This window comes from Rana temporaria, chromosome 11 (genome assembly GCF_905171775.1).
Source record: "Rana temporaria chromosome 11, aRanTem1.1, whole genome shotgun sequence".
Lineage (NCBI taxonomy): Eukaryota > Metazoa > Chordata > Amphibia > Anura > Ranidae > Rana > Rana temporaria.
The window spans coordinates 38,742,145-38,767,599 of record NC_053499.1 but is presented as its reverse complement, the minus strand read 5'-3'; the positions used below and the strand labels follow the sequence as shown (position 1 = coordinate 38,767,599).

At 44.2% G+C, this 25,455-nt stretch overlaps 1 protein-coding gene across 1 annotated transcript; it reads left to right on the top strand.

The window, feature by feature from the left end:
• Window positions 1–657: 657 nt before the first annotated feature.
• On the top strand, window positions 658–11,203 carry LOC120917226 (potassium voltage-gated channel subfamily KQT member 1-like; the record flags this gene model as incomplete). The annotated part of the gene is given in 6 exon segments (XM_040328361.1): window positions 658–781; window positions 1,011–1,086; window positions 3,186–3,280; window positions 5,740–5,786; window positions 8,008–8,069; window positions 10,898–11,203. Coding segments are annotated over 6 exon segments (605 nt in total), but the record flags the coding sequence as incomplete, so codon positions are not given.
• Window positions 11,204–25,455: the final 14,252 nt, after the last annotated feature.

Sequence of the window (25,455 nt, the reverse complement as noted above, 5' to 3'; positions counted from 1 at the left end):
TTTTAAAGCTTTTTTATTTTTTGTTAAAAATTTGACCTTTTGGTGGTCTTGCTTTGTAACTGCAATCTTTAAAGGGGTTATAAAGTTACGTTTTTTTTTTTTTTTTTCTAAATGGCTTCCTTTACTTTAGTGCAGTCCTCCTTCACTTACCTCATCCTTCAATTTTGCTTTTAAATGTCCTTTCTGAGAAATCCTCACTTCCTGTTCTTTCTGTAACTCCACACAGTAATGCAAGGCTTTCTCCCCGGTGTGGAGTGTCGTGCTCGCCCCTTCCCTTGGACTACAGGAGAGTCAGGACGCTCTCTACGTTGCAGATAGAGAAAGGAGCTGTGTGTTAGTGGGCGTCCTGACTCTCCTGTCATCCAAGGGAGGGGGCGAGCACAACACTTCACACCAGGGAGAAAGCCTTGCGTTACTGTGTGGAGTTACAGACAGAAGAACAGGAAGTGAGGATTTCTCAGAAGAAATAAGGACATTTAAAAGCAAAATCGAAGGATGAGGTAAGTGAAGGAGGTCTGCACTAAGGTAAAAAATTGTACCTTTTACAACCCCTTTAAGCTCTGCTTAAAAGACCCGAGTGAGCACAGAGAGAAAAGTAACTTTCTGGGGAGTTTACTCATCTTGTAATAAACCTATTCCTATCTGTTCTCCCTACAGTAACAAAGAAGAGCTTTGGGCTGCTGGACGTCGGCTCTGGACCTTTCATCAGAACAAGCAGCTTCACCGATGATCTAGACGTGGAAGCAGACACGTTACTAACCCCGATAACTCATATCTCTGAGTAAGCTTGCTTGCTGTAGCACTCTGGATGCATTTGTATTGTATAGAGAAAAGTTTTTCAGTTGCCCATAGAAAGCAATTCAATATCTGTTTTAATTTCTAGACTACAGAAAAACAGCTGGAATTTGATTGCTGTAGACTACACCTCCATTTTTAATATATGAAGTGCTGTAGGATTACAGTATGATGGGCATATCAACTATAAACAGATATTTTTGTAATCATGTCAGGCTACGGGAACACCATCGAGCAGCAGTAAAAGTCATCCGTAGAATGCAGTACTTCGTGGCCAAGAAAAAATTTCAGGTAAGTTCTTTCACATTGCAGGTTTTAGGTAAAAGCCAAAACCAAACTTCCTAAAAATGTTTGCATTCAAGAGGTTTAAATACCAAATAGCCCTTATATATATATATATAAGAAGTAGCCTAAACTGTGTAAGCTGTGCCTAAAATAGGCATAGGTAGGGGAAGGGGCTAGTCATCTGTTATGGTTAAAGGCAGTGGCAGCTGGTACTCACAATTTTTGGGGGGGTGCAAACAAACTGAAAGATTCTTAAAAAAAATTGCTGCCACTATGCCTATCAAATGCTGCCACACTGCCCCCAAATGCTGCCCTGCCCGGCACTTATCCTGTCTTGAGTGGGCAGCGGGTCACGGCGGCAGGTGGCGATGTCCGGTATACTCCATGTGTCGGGTGACGGCGTCTGGTGTCCTCGATGTCTTCTCCTGCCCTGTCCTATGATTGGATGCCTGATAGGCGGCGTTCAATCACAGCGCCTGTCGTTAAAACCAATCGGGTGACAGGTAACAGACCCGGCTATCTGATTGGCTGAGAGGCGGGTCAGTGTTGGGAAAGCGATTTATTCGCATTGCGCTCGCTGTTCACCAATTTGGATGCTTATTAGAGCTTACGGACAAATAGAAAGAGGAAATCAACGCTCAAGGATACTGATCAAGAAGATCTCATCACCTGATCCGAAGCCACGGGTGCTGGCAATGCATGGGATAATGCAAAATGAAGGAAGGATTTCTGGACAGCCGCACTCCAAAACTTGATGCTTTTATTGTAAAACAAAAAACACAGGATACATGCCACAGCTGACACGTTTCACACCAAACCTTAGTGCTTAGTCATAGTAAGCTACGACTAAGCACTAAGGTTTGGTGTGAAACGCGTCAGCTTGTACCCCGTTTGCTGTGGCATGTATCCTGTGTTTTTTGTTTTACAATAAAAGCAACAAGTTTTGGAGTGCGGCTGTCCAGAAATCCTTCCTTAATTTTGTATTGGAGCCTATGAGTGAGTGAGTGAGTGAGTGAGAAACTTATATAGCGCAGCACATGCGAACTAAATCGCCTCTGGCTCTAATCTGGTGCTTCTTAAAAAAAAACCGACCGCTGTAATTCAGGTGCCTGGTGCCCGACATGGGTCCGGACACCTGAATAGGGGGTGGCAGCGGCGACCATAGATAGATTCATGCAATGCATGAATCTATGGTGATAGACAGGTGCAGGAGAGAGAGTGTGGTGCCCCTGCGCCCTTTATGGACGCATCGCCACTGGTTAGAGGCTCCCTGGAGCTGAGCTCTTACCTTTTATAGACATGCCATGTTCGTCACCAGCGTTTCTCAACTATGGTGCCACACTGCATCTGGTATTTTAGCATTGCGTTGGACTATGGTGTAGGTTGGTCAGGCTTCAGCACCATTCAGGACAGCCTCCGCATTCAGAAGAGGATGAAAGTCTGCCTCCATTTATCCTGTGCTTTCTATGGCATTCTGTAAAGCAACCATATACAGATCACCATCTGATCATTATATTGCAAGAAGTTGCACTTCGATTGTTGCACGTTTTTAGAAAATGACAGCAGGTCCAGACTGAAACAGAAAGACCATTTTTAAATAACAATAAAATTGTAGAGTGTGTAGCAAATGCGTGTTTTTTTGGAGAGGTTAGAGCCAGATCTTGAGGAGAATGCTGACTTTCAGTTACAAACAAGCTGCTGGCAGGCTTCAGTAGACCTCAGTACGGCTTGAAGCTTGTTAAAAGCCTGTTGAAGCCTGCTTGTATAAAGTAACAGTCAGCATTTCTTTTAAATTCTGCATTTAAAATCCCCATACTGAAACTTAAGGATTCAACAAAGCTACTTAAAGCTTGCTGTACACACTGCTCTACAAGCTGAAAACCATATGAACAAGACCTAAATGTCCTCCAAAGCTGATGAACTATAAAGGTGAATAAATGTAAACAAGGCCTTAAGCCTTCCCCTCTTGTGACTTGTTTTAACTGAGTCCGTTATATATTTTTTTAAACTTTAAATTCCTGCTTTAAGATGATTTTACAACTTCCACTTATAGCCCGGAAAGCATTTGTCACACATTCTTATTGTTTTCATGCTTATATTTGCAGCAAGCCAGGAAACCCTATGATGTACGGGACGTCATTGAACAGTACTCACAAGGTCATCTTAATCTGATGGTCAGGATCAAGGAGCTGCAGAGAAGGTGCTGTGCTAGTTTCCTATTGTTCCGCAGAAATGGTCTACATTCTTGCGCGGCTCTGCCTGATAAAGAAGAAAAAGTCACCTTTACCCCAGGCTCTGACAAACACATATTTAAGATTAATGCTTTTCAAAGTGTAATACAACTCCAGTAACTTTTCCACTTATATCAAGGACCATTTATTATATTTCTTAGGCCCCTTTCACATTGGGGCGGGATGTGCGGTGACGGTATATCGCAGCTATTTTTAGCGGCGCTATATCGTCTGAATTGCTGCAGAATTACGGCGGTATTCGGCCGATATCGGTGAGGTATTAGCCCCCGCTAACGTCCGAAAAAGGGTTAATACCGCCCGCATTGCGCCTCTGCAGAGGCGCATTGCCGGCGGTATTACCACGTTTTCCCATTACTTTCAATGGGAAGGAGCGGTAAACACACCGCTCCTCTCACCGCTCCAAAGATGCTGCCGTCAGGACTTTTGGAGCGGTCCCGCCAGCGCATCGCCTCAATGTGAAAGCCCTCTGGCTTTCACATTGAGACTGCGGGGCAAGAGTTTTTCAGGCGGTATTTAGGTGCTATTTTTAGCGGTAAACTACCTGAAAAACTCCTCAGTGTGAAAGGGGTCTTAGTCTTACAAGAAGGGCCCAGGACCTTTAGTCATTACCTTTATGCAACTGCCTTCATGTGTTTGCACACATGTTGCTGAGGCACTGGATCTGGATCTTTGGTGCTCCTCTTGACATGTAGTGCAATGTGATGAGTTCACTGCTGGGTGCTTTACAAGTTCAGGACCGTGGTCTGCCAGTGGCTGAGCCCTGTCCCTTAAAGTGGTGCTTAAGCTTTGTTTTTTTGTTTTTAAAATAACACACCTGTTTTACTTGCCTGCTCTGTGCAGTGGTTTTTCACAGAGTAGCCCCAATCCTTTTCTTTTTGGGTCCCCTGCCAGCACTCTTAGCTCCTCCCCCTCGAGCAGTGCCCCCAGAGAAAGCATCTTGCCCTGGGTCACCACTGCGTGCTCGCTCCCAAGCCGCTTCTCTGTGTCCATAAGGCACCCCCCCCCTGCTCTCTCCTCATTGCTTACTGGCTGTGATTGACAGCAGTGGGAGACAATTGGTTTCTGCTGCTGTTTCAGCCAATGGGGAAGGAGAGTCCCTATACAGCCAATGCTATTGTAATTATCGTTGGATTGGGGAGGGCTTGGGTAAAGTTTGGGGGCTGGGGGTTGTTGCACACACATAGAATTCATTAAAGTAAAAAACCTTCAGTCTTTAGAACCACTTTATGACACTTGTGTGGGGGTATGCCCATCGTGGTGGCCAAAGCCCTCCCATTTTTCCTGCATGAAGACTTCAGCAGTGTGTGCAGGACAAAAGCTCTTTGAATATTCCTGCCCAGGGTGCCTGTGTATCCGATTCATTTTCTGGACCCACATTCCAACGGAGCAACAGCTCTCAGCCCACAATCCTTGTCACCGCAAAACTGTCTCATTGTGATACCTGCGTCCTCAGCAGCATACAGTGCTTGGCACAGAAAACCTCCCCCACACTCTCTGCAGCAGTAGAGGTCTGCACATGGCAGATCATAAGCACTTGGAAAATAGTCGGGTGGCCTCGTTGGCTCTGACTTGGCACACAGTTTCAATACGAGTGGCGGTTTATTCACACAGTATCCTAGTGTCGTATGCATGGATTTTTTTTTTGTGAAGGACACGATTAGAGCCTGAGGCGCTGACTGGCTTTAAGAAATGGTAGGCTTGGGTAAGCCCATCCACTATTGATGGGGGGGTGGTGTTTTTGTGGGGGGGTTTGTGGGATGTCTTGTTTACTGACCTCCCCCCAATATACAGCACCAGCCGCCACTGTCTTTTTGATAAACATTGGTCTTCACAAACACACCTATTTTGTATGTGTGTATGCATTTCCAGTATTCTGACATTGTAGTGTGCTGCTACTTGTTGTTTTTACATAGGGTCTTTTCTTCTTTTTTTTTTTTTGCAAATAAATGACTACCAAGCACGGCAAGCTTTAAAGTACCCATAAAATTACAACTAACTTCAGTATGTATTTAGATAGGTGATGCTTTAAAATCATTTCCAGGTCATTCGTTTGGAGTTAAAGTAGATCAATAGGCAAAACTTTTTTAAATCATTTTGGATAGAGTAAGGGAGTTAATTTTTTTTTTTTTTTCCCCCATTAGGAAGATTTCTCTTCACTTCATGTCCCATAAAAACTGAAACATGTATGAACAGATAAAGACAGAGAACTGAGCGTTTACTTCACTGCTGATCGCTCAGTTCTCAGTCAGGTCTGGCAGACATCCATTGGCCTGCACCCACTGTTTTGCTTGTGTGGTGTCAAAATACAGTTTTATTGTCACGGTAAACATCCTTAGAAACACATAATCAAGTAACCATGTGTCCTAAGTTATTTTATTTTATGTTTTTTTTTTTTTTTTTTTTACAGGCTTGACCAGTCCTTGGGGAAACCTTCACTCTTTATCTCTGGATCAGGTAATCTTTTCCTATTGAAATACTGAGAAACAGTTAGATTATTTGATCACCCAACCTTGGAATGTGGCACAGTGACGGTGAAGCTTTCGTTTTTCCATTTTAAGAAAGGAATGACGAATATATTCAAAATAGAAAATCTTTATTGTGGAGTAACATGGGAATCTTTTACAATTATGCCCTCCTATGACCTCCTTATGGTAGGCACTACATCTAGAATGGGAGGGAACACAGGAGTGTATTGGAGGTTGTTGGAATAATTACTTTTTATTTGCTTCACTTCACTTTGTCATGTTCTGCTGCTATGTTTTTCCAGTGTATAGTAGTGTGAAATGGAGAGTTGCACTGTTGACAAAGTGGTGAAAAGTAGACAGTAGAAAATGTTAAAGGGGAACTATGATCATAAAAAAATCTATTAAAAGTCAGCAGCTACAAATGCTGAACCTGCTAACTTTTAAGAATTGGACACACTCCAGTCCCAGAGTCCAATGCTGTCTTCACCCAGGCCGGTTCTTTGCTGGTCTTCACATCCCCGGTGCCCTCCTCATGACTGTGGAAGCCAACTGTGATGTCCTGCTTTTTTCACAGCCCGCTCTCCACTGCGCATGTGCAAGTTTGCGCTGTATTTTCAGACTGGTCCTGCAGCCTCCTTGAAAATGTGACGTATCCCAGAAGGTTGCAGGCAGACATTTCGTAATTCTTGCTTAGCTGACAAATGCAGAAGAGGGAGTGGGTGCCTGTCAGAGAAAAGGTACCCACTCCCATAAGGAATACTTAATACTAGGGGGGTATGTATGAACAAAACTTTCACTTTTAGGGCCAGTTCACACCAAACGCAGTTCCGTAAAGTTCCGTGTGCTTTTCTTTCTGCACAAAATGCATGCACAGTGTTTTCCATGTATTCCAATGGCTCCAGTTGGCTCTAGTTCACACCATGCAGTCAGTTTCTGGTGCAGAAACTGACCGGAAACTGACTGCATGGTGTAAACTAGAGCCACTGGAATACATGGAAAACACTGTGCATGCATTTTTAGTGCAGAAAAAATGCACACAAAACTGTATGGAACTGCGTCTGGTGTGAACTGGCCCTTAAGTGAAGTTCTGCTTTAAAGTGGAACTTTTACCTACAACGACTTCATAAATAATGTTCTTTAGAAAGGACCATACAACATACATTCTACATTAATATTTATGCTACCAAAATTAGTGTGTTGTAAATTGCCTACAGGATTGTTCCTGTTTCTTCTTGCTGGAGGGTGACATTTTGTTGAAGCCCAGAACCCCGGAAAACCAGTAAATTCTAAAATGAAACTAAACCCAGCGATTTAACAGTTTCAAAAATGTTACATTCCTGGCATGTCCAGATTGCTTAATCTCACATTCTCTTGTGTCCTCAACCAAACTTTCAAACCATCAAATGGCTGGTGTCATAACTGATTTGCAATTGCCTTGGTGCTGCACATGCGATCAAACAGAAGCAGCTACCTTGGCTGTAATGGATAGAAGGGTTTAATTCCACTTTAACCACTTCCCACCCGAAGTATGCAGAATGACGGCTGGGAAGTGGTTCTGTTATCCAGACTGGTCGTCATATGGCGTCCAGCATGCTAACATGCCGGCGAGCTCCCGTGGGGGCGTGCATTGTGGCAATCGCGAGTGCGGCGTGTCAGTCTGACATGCCGCATCTCCGGTCGTGGTAAGAAGCCTCTGGCAGAGGCAAATTAAACTCTGTCAAAGGGGTATGATGAACACAGGTGCCTACGGACCGATCCTCCAGTCAGCATCAGTCAGTTTCGCTAGCGTGACTTTCAAATGGTAGGCCTCTGAGCTAAATCACTAGCAATACGTGGCTCAGGTATGTGTGGTGCCATTAATCATAAAACTGAGGCAATATTGAAAGTTGGGCAAGTGCCCTCTCACCCGAGCAGGCCTAGTCCGCCTGAGCTCCTCACAGAAGATAAGCCGTTCAGCTGCCACGCCACAACACACGTCTCAGGAGTCCTGCTCTCCACAGCTCCGTCAGCTGGTTTTGGTGCCTAGCAGTGCTTTACCGCCAACGCCCACACTGCCACAGTGTGAAAAGGGTCCTAATGTAACATATATTTTCACATTAAAATGTGAAAGTAGAATGTTTTAATATTCATTTTTGGAAAAACACTGATTTTCTTCTTATATAATTATAACTGTTATTTTACTTAAATATGTTTACCTATTTTCTTTTCAGATAAAGTGAAAGATCGTGGTAATAATACTATTGGATCAAGATTAAACCGTGTAGAAGATAAGGTAAAAGTTTTTTTGAGGTTGAATGGCAGTGTAGTTTGTATTACTATAATAATGCTTGCTCTTTAGTAATAGGCCATTGTTGCTGTTTTTGTCTGTCCTTACAGTGATCGCAAAGCTAACCTTTTATTTGTATTTTTTTATTAAAATAACAAACCCGGTATACTTTACCTGCTCTGTGCCATAGTATTGAACAGACAAGCCCAGAACCTCCTCTTCTGATGTCCCCCGCTGGCACTCCTGACTCCTCTTCTCCAAGTGGCACCATAACAAGCTGCTCACTATAGAAGCACTTGTGTGGGTGCACTCCTGAGCTGTGTGTGTCCATATAAATACACGGTGTGGTTTGGCCCCGCCCCACAATCTCTCCTCACTGGATTTTACTGACAAATCCAGTAAAGCCCCTAAATGGAGTAAGAGAGCAGGGCTGCTGGCAGGGACAGCGCTGGATCAAGAGTGGTACCAAGTAAGTGTTTGGGTGTTTAAAAACACTGGGGGTTATGTACTAAAACTGGAGAGTGCGAAATCTGGTGCAGCTCTGCAAAGAAACCAATCGGCTTCCAGATTTTATTGCTAAAGCTTATTTAAACAAGCTGAAGTTAGAAGCTGATTGGCAACCATGCACAGCTGCATCTAATATTGCACACTCCAGTTTTAGTAAATCTACCCTACTGCTTTTACTGGTGTTTTTTGTTTTTTCTTCCTCTAAATTCTCCTCTATGCACACATACTGTGCAGCCGCAATGTATTCACAGCACTTCACTTTTTCCACATTTTGTTATGTTACATCATTATTCCAAAAATGTATTAAATTCGTTATTTTCCTCAAAGTTCTACAAACAATACCTATAATGACAAAGTGAAAGATGTTTGTTTAAAATCTTTGCAAATTTATTAAATATAAAAAATCCCATGTACATAAGTATTCACAGCCTTTGCCATAGTACTCAAAATTGAGCTCAGGTGCCTTGTGTTTCCACTGATCATCCTTGAGATGTTTCTACAACTTGATTGGAGTCCACCTGTGGTAAATTCAGTTGATTGGCCATGATTTGGAAAGGCGAAACATCTGTCTATATAAGGTCCCACAGTTAACAGTGCATGTCAGAGCACCAACCAAGCCATGAAGTCCAAGGAATTGTCTGTAGACCTCAGAGACCAGATTGCATCAAGGCACAGATCTTGGGAATGGTACAGAAACATTTCTGCAGCATTGAAGGTCCCAATGAGCACAGTGGTCTCCATCATCCGTAAATGGAAGAAGTTTGGAACCACACCAGGACTCTTCCTAGAGCGGGCCACCTAGCCAAACTGAGCTATCGGGGGAGAAGTGCCTTGGTCAGAGAGGTGACCAAGAACCAGGTGGTCACTGACGGCTCCAGCGTTTCACTGTGGAGAGAGGAGAACCTTCCAGAACAACAACCATCTCTGCAATACTCCACAGATCAGGCCTGTATGGTAGAGTGGCCAGATGAAAGCCACTCCTCAGTAAAAGGCACATGACAGCCCACCTGGAGTTTTCCAAAAGGACACCTGCAAGACTCGGACCATGAAAAACAAAATTCTCTGGTCTGATTAAACTCTTTGGCCTGAATGACAAGCGTCATGTTTGGGGGTAATCCAGGCATCGTTCATCACCTGGCCAATACCATCCTTGCAGTGAAGCATGGTGGTGGCAGCGTCATGCTGTGGGGATATTTTTTAGTGGCAGGAACTGGGAGATTAGTCAGGATGGAGGGAAAGATGAACGCAGCAATGTACAGAGACATCCTTGATGAAAACTTGCTCCAGATGGCTCTGGACCTCAGACTGGGCCAAAGGTTCATCTTCCAACAGGACAACGACCCTAAGCACACATCCAAGATAACAACAAAGGAGTGGCTAGGGGCCAACTCTGTGGATGTCCTTGAGTGGCCCAGACTTGGACCCAATTGAACATCTTTAGAGAGATCTGAAAATGGCTATGTACAGACAATCCCCATCCAACCTGGTGGAGCTTGAGAGGTCCTGCAAAGAAGAATGGGAAACACTGCCCAAAAATAGGTGTGCCAAGCTTGTAGCAAGTATTGAGCAAAGGCTGTGAATACTTATGTACATGGATTTTTGTTTTTTATTTGTAATAAATTTGCAAAGATTTTAAACAAACTTCTTTCACATTGTCATTATGGGTTTTGTTTGTAGAATTTTGAGGAAAATTAATTTAATCCATTTTGGAATAAGGCTTGAACATAAAATGTGGAAAAAGTGCAGCGATGTGAATACTTTCCGGATGCACTGTAAGCGTTTAGAAGCAGAAAAGGGGCGTGATTTATTTTTCCTTTTTAAAATAATATTATATTTATATATATATATATATATATATATATATATATATATATATATATATATAATAAAAAAAATACTTCATGTGTTTCCCCTAAAAACAATATAAGTATCACATTCAGGGTATAGGCCATTACACCTGTAAGGGGCTCGGCTGGCCCCCCTCCCGTTTTTTATTTTTTGCATTACACCTGTAAGGGCTCCTTACAGGCCTAGCTGGCCCCCTCCCCCCTTTTTTTTGCATTACACCTGTAAGGGGCTCGATGTGGCCCCCCCCCCCGCTTATCTCACAGCAGGGGAGAGAAGAGAACAGATTACACTTGTAAGCTGTGTAAGGGCCCCCAAAATGTGTGATGGCAGCCCTGATCACATTGTCATAATTTTGACAAGGTTACTGCATCATCGCTGAAAAAAAACAAATTGTTCTGGTGGAGCAGTACATAGGTGTGATGTCATTGTCTCCTATCTTGTGAGATTTCAGTGTTTTTTTTTTTTTTTTTTCTGATTAGGTAACCCAGATGGACCTTAAACTGAATCTCATAACTGACATGCTTCATCATCTCGTTACCGGTCAACCGGGAGGTCAACCAATAAACCGATCGCCTAACAGAAGTAATTCCCTCAATAATGGAAACAACCCGTCAATTAACACCCTCCCCACCTATGAGCAGCTAACTGTGCCAAGACGAGCCCAGGACCATATTTCCTGATGAACAAGCAGATGTGCAAACTGACAATAGTTCCGATACAGACTGGTTTACTGCTGTACTCCATGCAGAAATTCATTATTTTAATAAATGCATTTTAAGTGGAAAGAAGAAGATTCAAATTAATGATCTAATTAAGACTGACTTGCCAATACCTATAGGTTGCAATACTGTAAATGATGTCCAGCTAGCGGCCTGCAAACTGGATAGGTCTTGTTGACGGTTTTTCAATGGGAAGAGAAATTTGGGTATGTAGTAGATGCAACTGTGTAAGTGTAAGAAGGCAGCAGAATATACTGAAGTTTTGTCTCACATTGATGATTATGACTGTAATATGTGTATTAGGGGCCTTCTAGAATTGTGGCCTTGCTGGAAAAGTATCTGTCAGAACGGAGCAAACACTTTTTTTTTTGTTTTGTTATGTAACTGCAGAGTTATAGAGCGACTCCAACCATGGAATTGGTGGGACAGTTCTCCATAGGGTTTGTACTGGTTCCTGGGACCTCACTGAAGGAGGAGGTGACTCCATGTCTTTGGCATATTCACTGCAAGATATTTAATTGAGCTACCGTTGTTGTTGACCTAAATGATCTACAGAATATACCAGAGGGCAGGTAATATTGTGTCTCCTAGTGGATTCTATAGCAATATGCAAATAATATATCTATGACTAGTGACTTGAGTATCTCGGCGTGTACACATTAGAGTCTTTAGTACAGCTATGGAAGGTCTCTCCATTGGGGTACCAGACGGCAATACAGCTCTGGTTGGGACAAAACCCTTCCCTGTTATATTAAAAATAGAGAAACCCATTATGGATAGATCTGCTCTTTAAAGAACCAGTAAGCCTTGTATAAAAAGGCCAATAGTATTCACAAGGTCTTCTCGAAGTTTTTTTTAAATCTTTATAAAACTAGACAAATCTGCCACTGAATGCCGCAGAGCCTTTAATCAATTTTTCTATGTGTTAAGTCATTTTGGGCTAAAAAAACCTGACTGGGGTCTGTCTATGACAGTGTACCCGAGAAGGGGGGCTGATCAGGAAAAGCAATATGTAAAATAATGTCACTCTAAGGTGCCAGTTTTACTTTACTACTAGAACTACAGGTGAAACTCGAAAAATGTGAATATCATGCAGAAGTTCATTTATTTCACTAATGCAACTTAAAGGGTGAAACTAATATATGAGACTTGTTACATGCAAAGCAAGAATGTTTAAGCCGTCATTTGTTATTGTGATGATTATGGCTTACAGCTCATGAAAACTCCAAATTCACAATCTTAGAGAATTTGAATGTTGCATGCAATCAATAAAACAAGGATTGTACATAGAACAAGATTGGACCTCTGAAAAGTAGAAGCATGCCTATGTACTCAGGACTTGGTTTGGGCCCCTTTTGCAGCAATTGCTGCCTCATGTGGTGTGGCATAGAAGCTATCAGCCTGTGGCACTGCTGAGGTGTTATGGAAGACCAGGATGCTTCAATAGTGACCTTCAGCTCTTCTGCATTGTTCAGTCTCATGTCTCTCATCTTTCTCTTGGCAATGCCCCATAGATTCTCTACAGGGTTCAGGTCAGGCAAGTTTTCTGGCCAATCAAGTACAGTAATCCCACGGTCGTTGAACCAGGTTTTGGTGCTTTTGGCAGTGTTGGCAGGTGCCAAGTCCTGCTGGAAAATGAAGTCGGCATCCCCATAGAGCTCATCTGCGGAAGGAAGCATCAAGTACTCCAAAATCTCCTGGTAGACGGCTGCGGTGACCCTAGACTTAATGAAGCACAGTGGACCAACACCAGCAGATGACATGGCTCCCCAAATCAACACAGACTGTGGAAACTTCACACTGGACTTCAAGCATCTTGCAGTGTGTGCCTCTCCATTCTTCCTCCATACTCCGGCTCCTTGGTTTCCAAATGAAATGCAAAATATGCTCCCATCAGAAAAGAGGACTTTGGACCACTGAGCAACAGACCAGGTGTGTTTTTCTTTAGCCCAGGTAAGCCGCTTCTGACGTTGTTTGTTTGTTCAGGAGTGGCTTGACAAGAGGAATACGACATTTGAAGCCCATGTCCGGGATCCGTCTGTGTGTGGTGGCTCTTGATGCACTGACTCCAGCCTCAGTCCACTCTTTGTGAAAGTCCCCAACACTTTTGAATGGCCTTTTCCTGACAATCCTCTCCAGGCTGCAGTCATTTCTGCTGCTTGTGCACCTTTTTCTTCCACACTTTTCCCTTCCACATACATTTCTATTAATGTGCTTTGATACAGCACTTTGGGAACATCCAACTTCTTTTGCAATTACCTATTGAGGCATTCCCTCCTTATGGAGGGTGTCAATGATTGTTTTCTGCACAACTGTCAGGTCCGCAGTCTTTCCCATGATTGTGATTCCTACTGAACCAGACTGAGAGACCATTTAAAGGCTCAGGAACCCTTTGCAGGTGTTATGGCTTAATTGGCTGATTAGAGTGGGACACTTTGAGTCTAGAATATTGCACCTTTTCACAATATTCTAATTTTCTGAGATTGTGGATTTGGGGTTTTCATGAGCTGTAAGCCATAATCATCACAATTATGACAAATCACGGCTTGAACTATCTTGCTTTGCATGCAATGAGACCATCTCATATATTAGTTTAACATTTTAAGTTGCATTAGTGAAATAAATGAAGTTTTGCACAATATTCAAATTTTTTCGAGTTTCACCTGTATGGTGCACACGAGTATGCATCCCTATCTGAGTGACTTCTTCAGTCATTTGAAATTTTTATGAGAATTCTGTGGCTTCCATTAGTAATGCCGCGTACACATGATCGGAATTTCCGACAACAAATGTGCAATGTGAGCTTTTGGTCGGATATTCCAACCGTGTGTATGCTCCATCGGACATTTGCTGTCGGAATTTCCGACAACAAATGTTTGAGAGCTGGTTCTCAATTTTTTCGACAACAAAAGTTCTACGCTTGCTCGGAATCAATAAGGCGCATGCTCGGAATCATTGAACTCGGCTCGTTGTAGTGTTGTACATCACCGCGTTCTTGATGTATGGAATTTCAGACAAAATTTGTGTGACCGTTTGTATGCAACACAAGTTTGAGCCAACATTCCGTCGGGAAAAAAATCCACAGTTTTGTTGTCTGAAATCCGATCGTGTGTACGCGGCATTAGGCTAAAGGTAGGAGCAGGGGACCATACATGCTGTTCAGCAGGTTTATGTTGGTCTCTTTTTCTTAACATGCTTAATTTATTTTCTCTTTTATATAAATGAAATGGCGATTTAGGCTTACTGACCCTTTGCTTTTTAACCGCTTTCGAGTAGGTTAGAAATGTAGAAATGGCATTCTTATTATAGATTGTATTCCCTTTTATTTTATTTTTTTATTTTTTTTGTAGCATAAATGTATCCGATGCAAAAGGTATTACACCTTCTATGGATAGTATTTTTTATCCTTGTAATTTTCTGAACACCAGCACAGTCCTCCTGGGACTTTTTTTATTTTTTACAAAGATTATATCTGCACTAAATAGCTGCAAAAAACAATCAAAGGAACTGGAAAGTGTCATACTGTACTTGTAGTAGGTCACCTCTTCACAACTTCTCCTTACTCTACTTTACCAATATAAGTGGGGTTCTCATTTAAATTGGAACATGTCTTTATATAAATTCCTACACCTAAGGCAGATAAAATACAGGTTTTGTCGCCCTAGTTTGGAGAGCTTCTTGGGACCCCCTAAGGCCCCTTTCACACGGAGGAGTTTTTCAGGCGGTTTAGCGCCGGAAAAACTCCTTCCCTGCAGTCCCAATGGCTTTCACACTGAGGCGATGCGCTGGCGGGACCGCTCCAAAAGTCCTGCAAGCAGCATCTTTGGAGCGGTGAGAGGAGCGGTGTGTTTACTGCTTCTTCCCATTGAAAGCAATGGGCACCGCAGTAATACCACCCGCAATGCGCCTCTGCAGAGGCGCATTGCGGGCGGTATTAACCCTTTTCCGGCCGTTAGCGGTGGTTAATACCGCACCGCTAGTGGCCGAATACTGCCGCAATTCCGACGGTGTAGCGGCGCTATACCGCCACCGCACATCCAGCCCCAGTGTGAAAGGGGCCTAAGTGACTTTTGGGCTCTCCTCCTGCACATCACTACTGGCTGACCAGACCTCTTCACTAACCGGAAGTGACTACATTAGGCAGAAGGGATCTAAACACAACTTCAGGAGCAATTGTCACATTAGAGTTCTCCAAACATTGGGGTGCCTCAGAACCTCCAGAAGGTAGGATAATATACTTGCAGCCACTATTGCGTGTCTGCCTACAGTTGAAGTCTTTTTTGCATTATGTTTTTCATCTTGAACCAACTACCAAAGCATCTCAGTGGATGAAAAAATTTCCCTGCACCGTTTTTTCTTTTTAGCATCTGCAGTGTGGGTCCGCTCCTCCACCGCTCCTGCCCATTGAAATTAATGGCCAAAGTGGCCGTACCGCCGGCAAAGCGCAGCGGCACTAGCGTGGGTTAAAAAGCGCCCTGCTAGCGGCCGAATACCCCCGCAAAAACTACGGTAAATTGCCGCTAAAAATAGCGGTGCTTTACCGCCGACCCACCCCACCGCCCCAGTGTGAAAGCAGCCTTAGAGCAGTGGTTCTCAACTCCTGTCCTCAGGTCCCACTAACAGGCCAGGTTTGCAAGATAACTGAAATACATCACAGGTGATATAATTTGCTGCTCAGTGATTGCAGAATTGCTGTCTGCATCTTCCCATGGTAATACTGAAAAATCTGGCCTGTTGGTCCTAAGGACAAGAATTGAGAACCACTGCGTTAGGACTTTCCAGCATTAGAGCTAGGCCTTACTTTAAAGTGATACTAAAGTGTTTTTTTTTTTTTTTTTTTTAAATAATAACCCTGTTCTACTTGCCCGCTCTGTGCAGCGGTTTTGCACAGGGCTGCCCAGATCCTCCTCTTCTTGGGTCCCTCTTTGCTGCTCCTGGCCCCTCCCTCCTTTTGAGTGCCCCCGCAGCAAGCAGCTTGCTATGGGGGTACCAGATGTAAGCTGCAGCTCAGTGTGTCCATTCAGATACGGAACTGGCGTTCCGCCCCACCCTCACAACTGTTTGGCTAACTGACTTTGACAGCTGCAGGAGCCAATGGCACCACTGCTGTGTCTCAGCCAATCAGGAGGAGAGTCCCAGGTAGATATTGCAGCTTACCAATCATCCAATGTGGTGGCTGCATTCACTTTTTCCCCTCTGTTTCACCCTGGTGATCTGGCCAGTAACATACCGTATTTATTGGGGTATTGCGCGCTCCGGCGTATAGCGCGCACCCCTAAAGTGGACCCGCATTCCTGTAAAAAAAAAACAAAAAAAAACATTTTAGTACTTACAGTTTTGGTGTCTTGCGCGGCGTCCATCGGCGGCCTCGTCGGGTCCGGCGTCCGTCTGCAGCTTCGGTGGTGTCCTCGTCGGGTCCGGCGTCCTCCTTGGTGTCCTCCCCGCACGGTTCCTCTCGCGGTCACGTCCTGTACGTCCAGGAAGTGACTGCAAGAGGAGCCGAGCCTGCCCGACTATACACGAGTGTACTGCGCTCGGTATATGCTGGCGCAGTAGTTCAAACTCGGCACGGGTATCGGTGTATATCGTGCACCCACGATTTTGCCCTGAATTTCAGGGCAAAAAAGTGCCTTTATTAGAGTGCCCCCACTCTGGAAGAAGGCAAGAGAGACGCCTTTAGACAGCAGCATTGTCAGTCTGGGGGAGGGGAGTGTTGGATGTACTAACAGATTTAAATACACTAATAAACTAAAGCCAAACTCTAGCTGATACTTTATAAGCAGTTACCGTAAACCACTTTTTTTCCTTTTGGGATAAAGGTTTTAGCTAAAAAAAAAAAGCTGATTATTGTAAGCACCGCTGTCAGTGATTCTTTGTCTCATCCTTGTAACTGCTACAGCGGCAGAAGACATTGTTCTTTTGAGAAACAGACTTACTGGCCAGATCACCAGGTGATCACCAGCTCTGGCTGTATGTTTAGGGTCAGTGTCCTGTTGGAAGGTGACCCTAAGGCAGGTGCCCTTTAGTTGGCTCCATCCATCTTCCCATCAACTCTGACCAGCTGAAGAAAAGCATCCCCACAACATGATGCTGCCACCGTCATGTTTCACGGTGGGGATGGTGTGTTCAGGGAGATGTGCAGTGTTGGTTTCCTCCACACACAGCATTTTTCTTTTAGGCCAAAAAGTTTAATTTTGGTCTCATCTGACCAGAGCACCTTCTTCCACATGTTTGCTGTGTCCCCCACAGGACTTCTCGCAAACTGCAAAACTTGACTTCTTATGGCTTTCTTTCAACAATGGCTTTCTTCTTGCCACTTTTCAATAAAGACCAGATTTGTGGAGAGCAAGACTATTAGTTGTCCTGTGGACAGATTCTCCCACCAGAGCTGTGGATCTCTGCAGCTCCTCCAGAGTTACCATGGGCCTCTTGGTTGCTTCTCTGATTCTCTCCTTGCTCGGCCTGTCAGTTTAGGTGGATGGCCATGTCTTGGTAGGTGTGCAGTTGTGCCGTACTCCCATTTTTGGATGATGGATTGAACAGTGCTCCGTGAGATGTTCAAAGATTGGTATATATTTTTTAAAACCTAAGAGCCGGTTCACACTGGGGCGACTTGCGATCCGACTTCATGTCGCCTCAAGTCGTCCCAAGTCGCGCTGTAGAGAAAAACAATGGAAGTAAATGGGAGCGGTGTTAATACACACGACTCAAGGTGGTCCGAATTCAGAAATGGTTCCTGTACTACTTCAATCCGACTTGAAGGCGATTTGTACCCATTGATTTCAATGGAAGTCGCCTCAGAAGTCGGATCACTGTCTTAACTGAAGCTACTTTCCAGGAAGATAACATACATTTCTCAGGCAAACCTCTCCTGCCCCCCTCCCTCCCCCTCCCTCTCACAGAGCTGATTGTTGTTTTATTGGCCACTGGAAAGTCTCCTGTCCTGGAGACGACTTCAAGTTGTGTTGTAAATCGCCCCAGATCGCCCTGTGGTTCATGTTCAAGTCGTGTCGGAGTCGCCTCTGAAAGTCGCGCTGGAAGTCGTGTCGCCCTAGTGTGAACCGACTTTAACCCTACTTTAAACTTCTCAACAACTTTATCCCTGACCTGTCTGGTGTGTTCCTTGGCCTTCATGATGCTGTTTGTTCACTAAGGTTCTCTAACAAACTTCTGAGGGCTTCACAGAACAGATGTATTTTATACTGAGATTAAATTGCACACATGTAGACTCTATTTACTAATTATGTGATTTCTGAAGGCGATTGGTTTCAATAGATTTTAGTTAGGGGTATCATTTATTTGTAAACAATTTTGAAAACCATTTATCATTTTCCTTTCACTTCACAATTCTGTGCCCCTTTGTCTTGGTCTATCACATAAAATACCAAGAAAATACATTTACATTTTTGGCTGTAACATGACAAAATGTGGAAAGTTTCAAAGGGTATGAATACTTTTTGAAGGCACTGTATACACAGGGAGGGCCTCAGCCGCTTGTTATTGGACCAGTACAGTGACCGCTTCCTGGTGGGATCCCTGGTGTAGGATTTTACTAGGCTTCAAACACCCCCCTAGCTGCCTCCATAGATACGAAGGCGTAGTGAGTGTAGACATCTGGGGACAGTAAAGCAGGGTACAAACTGAAGTTTTTTTTTTTTTGGGGGTTGCACGGAAAAAAAAAACCTGACGGCTCCGGTTGGGAGCCGCTGTACTAAACATGTAAGGTTAGTTCAGCGATCTCCCCTGCTGAACTGTTGTGTTCTGACAAGGGGACGCCTCCCCCAGGACATTTCGATCAACGCTGTCTGCCATTGGCTAGGAGCGTTGATTTGGGAGTGGATCGGCTGCTAGTTTTCCAGCATGCACATCTGACCGACACACACACGGACAGAATGTCAGCCGGTATTGTTTGTACTGCCAAATGTCTCCCGACATTCTGCCTGTGTACGGGGTTTAAGGGTTATATGAAACATTACCAAATTAAAATAATGGGGGGGGGGGGGAGCCTGAAAAGAGAAAACGAATGCAGATGCAATATTTTATGTTTTTGGATTTAGATACACTTTAAATGTTCAAAACTAAAAATGAACTAAGAAGGAAGCTGGTCTGATGACCGGCTTATGTTGAGGGGACATCCTGGAAAAGCAGTGACCGATCTGCCCTTGCAGCCAACGGTTGATCAGTGTATTGTGGGAGGGTCCCTGTCTGAATACAATAGCACAGCGTGGGGAGATTGCTGCACCAATATAATTTGTGTTGGTACAGCGATCTGTCAGTTTTTTTTGTTCAACCTGCTGGTAATTTTGCTTTCGAACAAAAAAAATAAATCTTGCGGTGTGCACCAGGCATAAAGTGGATGTAAACCCGATTCATGAAATTTGAGCTGGGCACATATATATCTGCAGTGTTTTCTTATCTCTCTTCAAAGCACTACGTCCCATGGCTTTCTGCTGCTCCGTTCTTCTGTTTTCAGCCTGATAACTTTTGACAAGCTCTCCGAGACGGGAGATAGACTGCTTAACTTTTCACAGGGAACAAAAAAGGGGAGGGAGAAACCAGAGGGTTTCAGAAAGAATTAGTCAGAGAGGAATACGGATTAAGACTGCAATTTATTGATTAGTTATCCACATAAAAAACACACTTAATTACACAGAGGTGCCAGTGTCTCCACAGCACTAATAAAATTAGACGTTAGTCTAAAAAGGACAGGTGGCCACCACAGCCATGCACACAGCTTGCATACATACACCTAAAGGGACCAGTCAGAGAACTGGGGCATGATGATGGATATCAAGGGACTGGATTGGTGATATAGCCACAGACAGATGCCTATACTTCCGAGAATTATTTTATTCACAGGGAACCTCTGCATGTGTGGGGAGGGAGGGTGTGCCTTTCCTCCAATCAGCTGTCTTGGTGTCTAGCAAAAATCAACTCCTACAGGGGAATGAGGAAGTGAAAATTCTAACATGATGTGCACATTCTAAACCGTATATAAAGGTGAAGACGGCAGCTATTCATGGTAAAACTTATATAGGGCGATTTGTTTCCACCCTGTGTATCTAATCTGAGGCTGTTCACGTCACTGGGTATATGTGAGGGTTTACATCCACTTTAAACCAAAGTAAATAATCAGTATGCAAATTTTACTAATACTTAAAAAAAAAATTGGTGAAATGTGCACATAATTATTGCTCTTTAAATTACTATGTGAATGAACTTGTTTTGTTGGCAATGTACATTTGAAAAGATTTACTACTTGTGTGTGTCTTTTTTGTTTCTGGCAAAGTTGTTGCCGTAAACCTCTTTATGCCGGGGCTGTAGAAGTGATTTTTATCTCCTGCTAGAAGAGGTTTGATGTTTTGCTGATAATCACCTGAACAGTCTGCAGCTACAAATGACTTTTTTGAAGCTCAATGCTGCTGCTAAAGTTGTTGGTGATGTAATCACAAGGGGGAGATTTATCAAACTTTCACTGCAGGTGATTTTTCAGGTGTATATTTTTGAATGACAGTAATTTATTCACCACCAGTGAAAGCAGTTGGTGCTCTTTTACACTGGCGTCCAAGGGGGAGTTAAAAAAAAAAAAAAGGGCAATAGAGCTGCAATTTTACAGCCTCTTTGCCGCCAACTGGAATTCTAACATTAAGGCTTCATTTCCACTGGCGTTTTTACAGCCACTGTTAGCCTTTTTTACAGCTTAAAAACGCCTGTCCATGTTTTTTTTTTTTTTGTGAGCTGCAGCTTTAAAAATGCCGCGGTCGCGTTTTTGAGCGTTTTTGCGCGTTTTTGAGCGTTTTTTTACGTCTGGCGTTTTTACAGCTCTACTCTGGAGCTTCAGAACGCCCTGGTCCTGCGTTTTTTTTACAGCTCAAAAACGCCTATGCCATTTGCAGCTCAAAAACGCCTATGTGGGCATGATGCCATAGAATAACATGGACATGGAGCTGTAAAAAACGCTCAGAAAAGTGGCTGTAAAAACGCCAGTGGAAATGAAGCCTAAAGGCTAATTCGGCTGTACGGCTGATGTGGCAATTTTAACTCCGGCTGCAGAATTTGACCGGCGGCACTGCCCGTCTCTCCCATTGAGATCAGTGCGGCCGCACCGCAACCACGAGCCAAACGCTTGGCCTGCAGTTGTAGCGGAGACTCACAATGTAAAATTAAAAGAAGTAAACGGGCATCAGGAGGTGGCAGTAGTGCCTCCTGAACACCAGCCAGCTGTCTGCTACTGCTATACCACCTTCTAAAAAGTGATCCACCGCAGATCACTTTGCAGAGGACGGTAAGCATTATTGCCTGTCTGAAAGAGCCTTTACAGCATTATAAATGTGCCTCTAGGTGCAGCAAATGATTTCTACATATATGGGTTCTTACACCCATGTATGTAGAAATTGTGTAGTGATTAATCATACATGAATGAAACATTGTGCGATCATTTGAGATCAATCCCGACTACATGCAACTGAATGTATTTTTTTTTCTATTTTTTTTTTTTTACTGGGAAAACTGGAGATTAGACCTTAAATGGTGACACTGGTTAGAGAGATTGGAGTCCTTTTCTATTGTAATTGTGTAATGTTAAGTATTGTAATGTTTAAGTATTTCCTGATTAGTTTTAGACACTTGGAAGCTACAGGGCTCACTATTTGTTTTTTAATTTTGCCTGTTTCAGCTTTATAAATTATTTTTTTAACACAAGTCCCAGGTTATACACAATTGGGGTGGGTTGTTTAATAACACGATGCAAAGAGCAGTACAATTGGCATCCAATGACAGAACACCTTACTTTCTTCTAGGAGTTGCCATTGGCTGAATCTGTTATATTTTGGTTATTGTACTCGCTGCTCCTGGCAATCACTTATCTTAATAAGCCCTGAAGTCAGTCACTAGGTAATAATTTAGCATAAACTCTGAGCTATAGCTGAGATGTTTCTGCAAATCATGGGCATTATGTTGCAGTCTGTGAAATGAGGACCTGATTTTTATTTTTCCCGTTTGTAAAATCACAATGTAATTCGGGTTGTTGATTATTCATGATTTTGCCAATAAAACACTGGTGCAAAACATTGCGAGTTGTATTCCTTTTGGACAATCTACAATGACTCTGATTTATGGAGGCCGGTAAACAACCTAGAATTTGATCTAGTACCTAATAAAGTGGTGTGTGTGTGTGTGTGTGTGTGTGTGTATGTGTATATGTATATATATATATATATATATATATATATATATATATATACACACACAGCCCTGACATTTTTGAGTGGAAAATGAGGGCTGGCGAGCATGGGCTGCCTGGGAGCGGGGGCGGGCAAGGGTTGAATGGGAGCTCTTCTCCCAGCGATCGCCCTGGGTAAGAGAGTGGAGGAAAAGGATTGCCGGCCGTGCCCGCAACAGCTTACATTAGAATTGTCTACACTCTCCCTCACACACAGCCCCAACTCCTAACCCAGCGCTTGTGATAGACAGAACGCCGGTCCAATGCTGGGATGTGTTCTGTCTCTCACAGGCGCTGGGTCAGGAGGCGGGGCTGTGTGTGGCGGTGAGTGGAGACAATTCTAATGTAAGCTGTTACATCTACACAGCTGTTACACAGAGCGAGGCTATCTTCGCTCTGATCTGGCCAGCAATCCTCATCCTCCCCTCACTCTTCCCCTGTGATGATCCTCCCGCCTTCTCTCTTCCTCTGCACAGGTTGTGCTGCAATGGGTGGGCACAGGTGAGGCTGCAATGGATGGGCACAGGTCACGCTGCAAGCAATGGTGGGCACAGGGGAGGCTGCATTAACGGGCAGAGGTGATGCTGCACTGATAAAGTTGTTGGTAATATTTATTTAACTTAATTCTGCATAAAACATTTAAGTGTGGGGGCATTGGGTGGGGCATCTGGTGGCAAGTAACTCTTAAGGCCTGGCTAGTAGCTCAGGATTTGAAATTTTGAGTCTTGTGTATATCTCTATCTATCTCTATCCTATCCTATCTATCTAGCTTTATATGCACACATCCTGAGCCATTATAAAGGACATACCATCCTTTATCAGGGAGCATCATGACAATGAAAGGTGGGGGACCTTGCCATTCTGAACAAAAATGTCACTAGGCAAGTCCCTGAAATATAAAAGTTAGTATGTATTTCCTGTCCACATCACAGGGAACTCATGCAGGATCAAAAACGCTAAAGCTGCTCTAAGCTAAAGGAACACGTTACCATGTGGTACGCAGTGACCCTTTAGGATTCCAACTGTCTAATGCACCATGCTGGACTGTATCCCACAAATATATACACTTTATCAAACTCCAATGTTGCCATTTTCCCCTCTGAAAAACGATTTTACCTGTCTTTAACTAAGTAGCATTATAGCCATTTCTAAAATTCCTGATTGTAGGTAACCATTGCCATCTAGTGGACATTTCAGTTACTACTACTTCATCACATTTCATTTGCACCTCTGTACAGACTATAGAACAGGGGTAGGCAACATTTTGAGCACAGTGTGCCGAAAAATTTTTTCAAAGGAAATTGAGCGTGCTGACTTTTTTTTAACAAAATTGTCAACTTCCCACTCGATCATGAAAAGGCTTTTTTATATAAAGTAAATGCTGTAAACTACATTAGTAGTGAGAATCACGCCTCAGATCAGCCCCAATTTCTGCACCCTCACACCTCAGATCACTGCCCCACCACTGTACCCCCTGCTTATGTGTTCCACTGATGTACCTCCTTTCTCCTCTGCACATCTGTCCCACCGCTGTAACCCCCCTTCTCATCTGGCCCAACACTGAACACCCCCTTCTCATCCCTCTCACTGCTGAACCCCCTTCTCATCTGGCCCAACACTAAATACCCCCTTCTCATCCCTCCCACCGCTGAACCCCCTTCTCATCTGGCCCAACACTAAATACCCCCTTCTCATCCCTCCCACCGCTGAACCCCCTTCTCATCCTTCCCACCGCTGAACCCCCTTCTCATCCCTCCCACCGCTGAACCCCCTTCTCATCCCTCCCACCGCTGAACCCCCTTCTCATCCCTCCCACCGCTGAACCCCCTTCTCATCCCTCCCACCGCTGAACCCCCTTCTCATCCCTCCCACCGCTGAACCCCCCTGCTCACCTGCCCCCTCAATGTACCACCTTTTCTCATCTACCCCATCACTGTACCTCCCTTCACATCTGCTCCACCGCCATTATCTCCATGCTCTTCTGTCCCACTACTGAATCACCTTCTCATCTGTTTTAACACTGAACCCATCTTCCCCACCACTGTAACCCTTTTTCTCATCTGCCCCACCAATGTACCACTTGCACATCTGTCTCGCCTCTGTACCCCCCTGCTCTTCTGCCACACCACTGTAACCCCCTGCTCATCTGTCCCACCAATACGCCTGCTTTCACATCTGGCCCAACACTGAACCCCCCTGCTCATCTGGCCCAACACTGAACCCCCCTGCTCATCTGGCCCAACCGCTGTACCTCCCTGCACATCTGCCCCACTGCTGTACCCTCTTCTCATCTATGATGTGCCGAGTGATGGGGAAAAAAAAGCAGAGATGAGACGCATCTACCTGTCCTAGTACACTCATCCTGCTGATCCACCTCTCACATCCAGCCCACGTGCTTGTATGTGATGTCGCATACAAGCATCTGGAATGAATGCGCACTGATGAGCTCAGGTCAGGGGCATTTTCATGAGCCTGTGTGCAGGATCATAAGTTGGGCCCCGCAGCGCCCCCGAGAGACAGTGCGAGCTCTGCGCCACAGGAAAAGTTTGGTGTGATTTTCATTGCGCTGAATACTGGCTGTGGCTTAAAGGGACGCAGAGTACAGGGGTTCAGTAGTAAGTGATGCAAAAGTTCAGGAATTATTTCAACAAAGTTCCCAGAAGCTCAACAATAATTCTACAAACTGTCACCTAATTGTGGTTTTCTCAATCAAGTGAAATCCGTTCTTTCTGAGATTGGTAGTGACAACCAAGCGAGTCATCTTCCTTCAGATGGTGGACGGGGCTAGCAGGACTCTGAATAGCTTTAACAGTGGCCAATGGCAGTCCTCCTACTGGAAACAGGGACTGCCCCCACAAGCAGAACTGCACGTGCCCCCAATCTCTTCCCCATCACAAAAGCTGATGATCGCAGCTACAGCAAAGTTAGAGAACCAAACCACGCTTCCCATCTTTTACAATGTGTGTGGGGGGGGGGGGGCGCAGTGCCTCCCCCTCAGTGCAGGTGCGGTGCGGGGAACTCTGAAATTGGAATGCATTAGTGTCTCCCTGACACTTCCCTGCGCTGCTCTACTGATGGGGAAGGGAGTTAAGTGTCG